Source organism: Apium graveolens, chromosome 1 (genome assembly GCF_009905375.1).
Source record: "Apium graveolens cultivar Ventura chromosome 1, ASM990537v1, whole genome shotgun sequence".
NCBI lineage: Eukaryota > Viridiplantae > Streptophyta > Magnoliopsida > Apiales > Apiaceae > Apium > Apium graveolens.
In genome coordinates this window covers 100,461,161-100,465,651 of record NC_133647.1, presented here as the reverse complement: position 1 = coordinate 100,465,651, position 4,491 = coordinate 100,461,161, and the positions used below count along the sequence as shown (strand labels likewise).

The following is a 4,491-nucleotide window of genomic DNA, read 5'->3' as shown; positions in this document are numbered from 1 at the left end:
GGGGGAGGAACAACCTAGGGTATTGTTCTTTGTTTTTCCCTTCTCCTGTATGCATTGATTTTTCTTTTGCGGGAAATATTTACGTAGATACAAAGGCATGCGTTGTCCAAGTAAACAAAGTTGTTAAATCATGGTTGATTGCAAATTATAAGGGAAAAGATATACCTCCCCCCAGAAAAAGTACTAGGATATGTTTTCTTATTTTTATATGTTGAGTTTGAATGCCTCGCAGAATCACGAAGAATGCGCACATCCATAAATTGAAAGAAAAAGGAATTTTGGAAGACGTCATTTCCGTGTTTTGTCATGATTATTTTGATACATACAAAAAAAATGGTTCTTTATGATATACTTACAATTGACTTGCCACGATATAGTGGAAAGCAATACAGTCCACAATATTGGCAGGCAAGAAGAAACATGCAGTTTTTGCGCAGCTAGGGTATGGGCTGCCGAATTTATAGGGAGACATGTTGGTACGGGACCTAAGGGGTATTAAATATGTTGTGGGAAGGTAAAAGTGTAACTACCTTTGTTACATAAAACACCACCAGAATTAAACGAATTGATAAGATTTAGAGGGACGGGGTTCAATATTTTCTTCAGCAAGAGACGAGTATATAATAACATTTTTGCATTTTGTTCGCTCGGTGGAAATATTGATCATTCAATTAATAATGGAAAGGGGCGATATGTCTTTCGAGTGTCTGGGTGCACATATCACAGTCTCGGCTCTCTGGTCCCGCCAAATGGCCGAATGCCAAAATTTGCACAACTGTATATGTATGATGGTCAGGTTGTTGTGGACCACCGGGTTAACTTTACAGATAAAACAGGAGAGGTGGATCCCACAATTATCTCTATTCTGCAAGAAATGTTGGAGCGTGAGAATGCTTTAGTCGATATATTTAAGCAAGTACGGGAAAGATTTATAGGTGTTCAGCCTGAAGAAGTTCGCCTTAGATTGTTTGAAAGACGAACTTCTAATGGCCGTTTTCAAAACCTCCCTACGGCGAATAATTATGACTTTGTTGGCCTTGTATTCGATAATGACTTTGCGAGCATTAAAGATGTGGTTGCTGAATATAAAACAACTGGCCTACAACACATTAGTGACTTGCACCCTTCATTCATGTCACTGTAGTACCCTTTGTTGTTCTCATTTGGGGAAGATGGGTATAAAATCAATATTAAACACCGTAATGCAGATAATTCTGAACGTGAAAAGGACATGGTCAACATGCGTGAGTATTATGCATTTAGAGAACATTATCATATTGCTGAAGGTCATACCTTATTGCTTGGTGGACGCCTATTCCTACGACTTATTATTGACGCCTGGTGCTCAGTGGAGCGTAGCCGACTACTATGGGTGCACATACATCAATCAATCGTAATATCAGATCTTTATGACAACATTGTAGACAACCTAAGATGCGGTGATGTGGATGCCACAGAGGTTGGAAGATGTGTGATATTACCATCGAGTTTCACTGGTGGCTATCGATACATGTAACAAAATTTCCAGGATTTCTTGGCTGTCTGCAAGGAATATGGACATCCTGATTTATTTATCACTTTTATATATAATCCAAAATGGGTGGAAATACAGGAGGCAGTCCAGTCTTTCGGATCCCATGATGCCTCTGTACGTCCTGATATTGTAGCACATGTATTTAAATTGAAGCTTGATGCTATGCTCAGTGACTTCACCAAAAAACATGTCTTGGGTCATTTACTCGCAGGTTTCTCTTTATTGCCTTATGATTACTTCTTCTGCATAGCTTTACATATCTAATTCATAATTTTTTTTGCTTCTGCGTATAAATATATTTGTTATTGAAAATTATTGTGTATATGACTTTAATATTCATTTTATGGAAGACAAAGCCGTTAAAACTTAAATATAAAATAAATCATCTTTGTACTCAACGGTGATTACTTGTTGAAATATCAGCGCCCCATGCTACAGTTAGATATCAAGACCATTGATATGAAAAATTATAACATAAAATTAATGTTAGAACTGCACACATACATCAATAATACAAATTAACGATAATACAACTAAAAGGTTAAAAGCTTATAAGTTATTTTTATATTGGAACTAATATCATAAGTAAATTTAGGCATGAAAATAGGATATTTGAGTGCTATCAATAATTTGGGGTGGTGAACTCTCTTGCGGGGGTCGGGAGTTCAACTGAAATCCTGGTGGGTGCGCACAACTATCTCAAGCCAATATGTTTTTCAGTTTAAAAAATATATCTGCATATGATCCAAAATTATGAAAATTGTCTGAAGTTGGGCAAGGGGAATTAAAATAAAAATTAGTTACAGTTGTATTTAGACATGAGCTACCCCTTATCCCCTTTGAAAATTAAATTTAAAAAGGGTTAAATTATTGGAAATAAGAATCTAATTTACTGGTTTTTGTGCAACACACTCTACTAACAAAACACCTCGTAAACTGATACTGGGAAATCAAAATAGGTCAAATGCTTCATTTTTGAATGTTCATTTAAAATTTTTATGCTTTTTCATTTTGCACAAATTTGCTTGTCATTATGTTTGACGCTAGGAACCTGTTTACTTTTCTAACATTAAATTACAGTTGTGTACACGGTTGAGTTTCAGAAGCGGTGGCTGTCGCATGCTCATATTGTATTATGGTTGGCTGATGCAGACAAGTTGCTAACTACGGAGGACATCGATAATGTCATTAGTACTGAAATCCCAGATAAAATTGCAGATCCAGAAGGGTACAAGGCTGTGTCACAACTCATGATACATGGACCATGTGGAGAAGTTAATCCTAAGTGTCCCTGCATGTTCAACGGTCGATGCACAAAACTTTATCTGAAACCTTTCAGCGATTACACAATTATTGATGTTAACGGCTATGCCTTGTACAGAAGGAGGGATACAAAAGTCACAGTGGAGTGTAAAAATATACAGTTGGATAACAAGTAACATTGTTTTACCAATATTTCTTAAACTTTTCATTTTAAAGTGTACATAGTTTACCCCTATTAATGTCTTGCCTTCAAACTCTTACATCCTTTCTAAAATACAAGGTCCTTGTAGCTGGTTGAATTCGCACCTTTAATAAGTACAGTTCTACAAATTATAAATATACATATATATGCTTGAGATCATGGATGTTGCCTATGAACCTAAATTAAGATAATAAAAAATATACAACTTATGCCACCCTAAAAAAGTGAATGCCTACTTACATTACACTTAACTTTTCAATATAACATTGTTTGAACCAATCTCTTTTCATTACCAAGCCTTTGTTTCTTTGTTAGGCATGTGGTCTCGTACCATCATGGTTTGTTGGTGAAATATCAAGGGCACATAAATGTCAAATGGTGTAATCGGTCACTCTCCATAAAATATGTATTCAAGTATATTAGCAAGGGTCCCGATACAACAACAACATGATTAGAGAAATGTCCCCAGCAACTCCCTACCAAAAAATACAGGATCGTCAACTCTTAAAAGTTCTGATTCAGATGAAGTGAACAACTATCTTTCATGTTGATATGTATCGACAACTGAGGCATGTTGGCGTCTGTTTGAGTTCTCCATTCATCACAGGGAGCCCTTTGTACAATGGATGTATTTACAATTGGAAAATGAACAGGAGATTAGATTTCGTGATAATGAGACATTGCCAGAAGTTATTCACAGGGTTAATCCTGTTGGCACAATATTCGTTCAATAGATGTTGAATAATCGTTATGATGATTTGGGTTAACATCTAACATTTATCAAATACCCAACAAAGTTCCGATGGGATGCAGCTTCTAAACGATGATTTTGCCGAAAATAAAATATTGATGTAGTTGGGCGCATGGTTTATGCCTATCCAGCATCTGATGAATGCTTCCACTTGCGATTATTGCTAAACATTGTTGTCGGGCCCAAAAACTATGAAGACATTAGGACTGTTGACAAAATTGTTTACCCTACCTACCAAGAGACATGCTTTCATAGAGGATTACTTGAATCTAAAAAAGAATGGCACATTGCAGTAGCTGATGCCTCTATATGTGCAAGTGCCCCTCAGCTCCCGATTTGTTTATCACTTTGTTAGTTTTCTGTGAAGTTAGCAACCCATTGGAACTTTGGACGATCCATTGGATGGACATGGCTGACAATATTGAATATACACGGCGTAAAATGACAAATTTTGCAAAACTGAAAATTAGAAATGCTGACAAGGAAATGCTGGCACTTGAAGTAGTTAACGAGTTGTTGAAGCAATATGGAAAAAATTGGCCGATTACCCTGGTTTTCCAGAGCTGAGAGTTGTCTCCCCTACTAAATGTAATAATGAATTACTGATGGAAGAGATGATTTATGATCGCGAGGAACTTTAATTAAAAGCAAGTGAGGGTATATAATTCTTGAACCAAATGCAGTACATCATTTTTAACCACATTGTGGAATCAGTGGAAACAAATACAGGGGGTTTTATTT

The 4,491-nt window shown here is 36.3% G+C and overlaps 1 protein-coding gene across 1 annotated transcript; it reads left to right on the top strand.

Annotated features, from left to right (window-relative positions):
* The first annotated feature begins 333 nt into the window (after positions 1-333).
* Positions 334-2,973, top strand: LOC141692437 (uncharacterized). Its single transcript, XM_074497312.1, has 5 exons — positions 334-408; positions 797-1,039; positions 1,145-1,459; positions 1,529-1,745; positions 2,615-2,973. The coding sequence occupies exons 1-5, from the start codon at positions 334-336 to the stop codon at positions 2,971-2,973; spliced, it is 1,209 nt and encodes a 402-aa protein (XP_074353413.1).
* Positions 2,974-4,491: the final 1,518 nt, after the last annotated feature.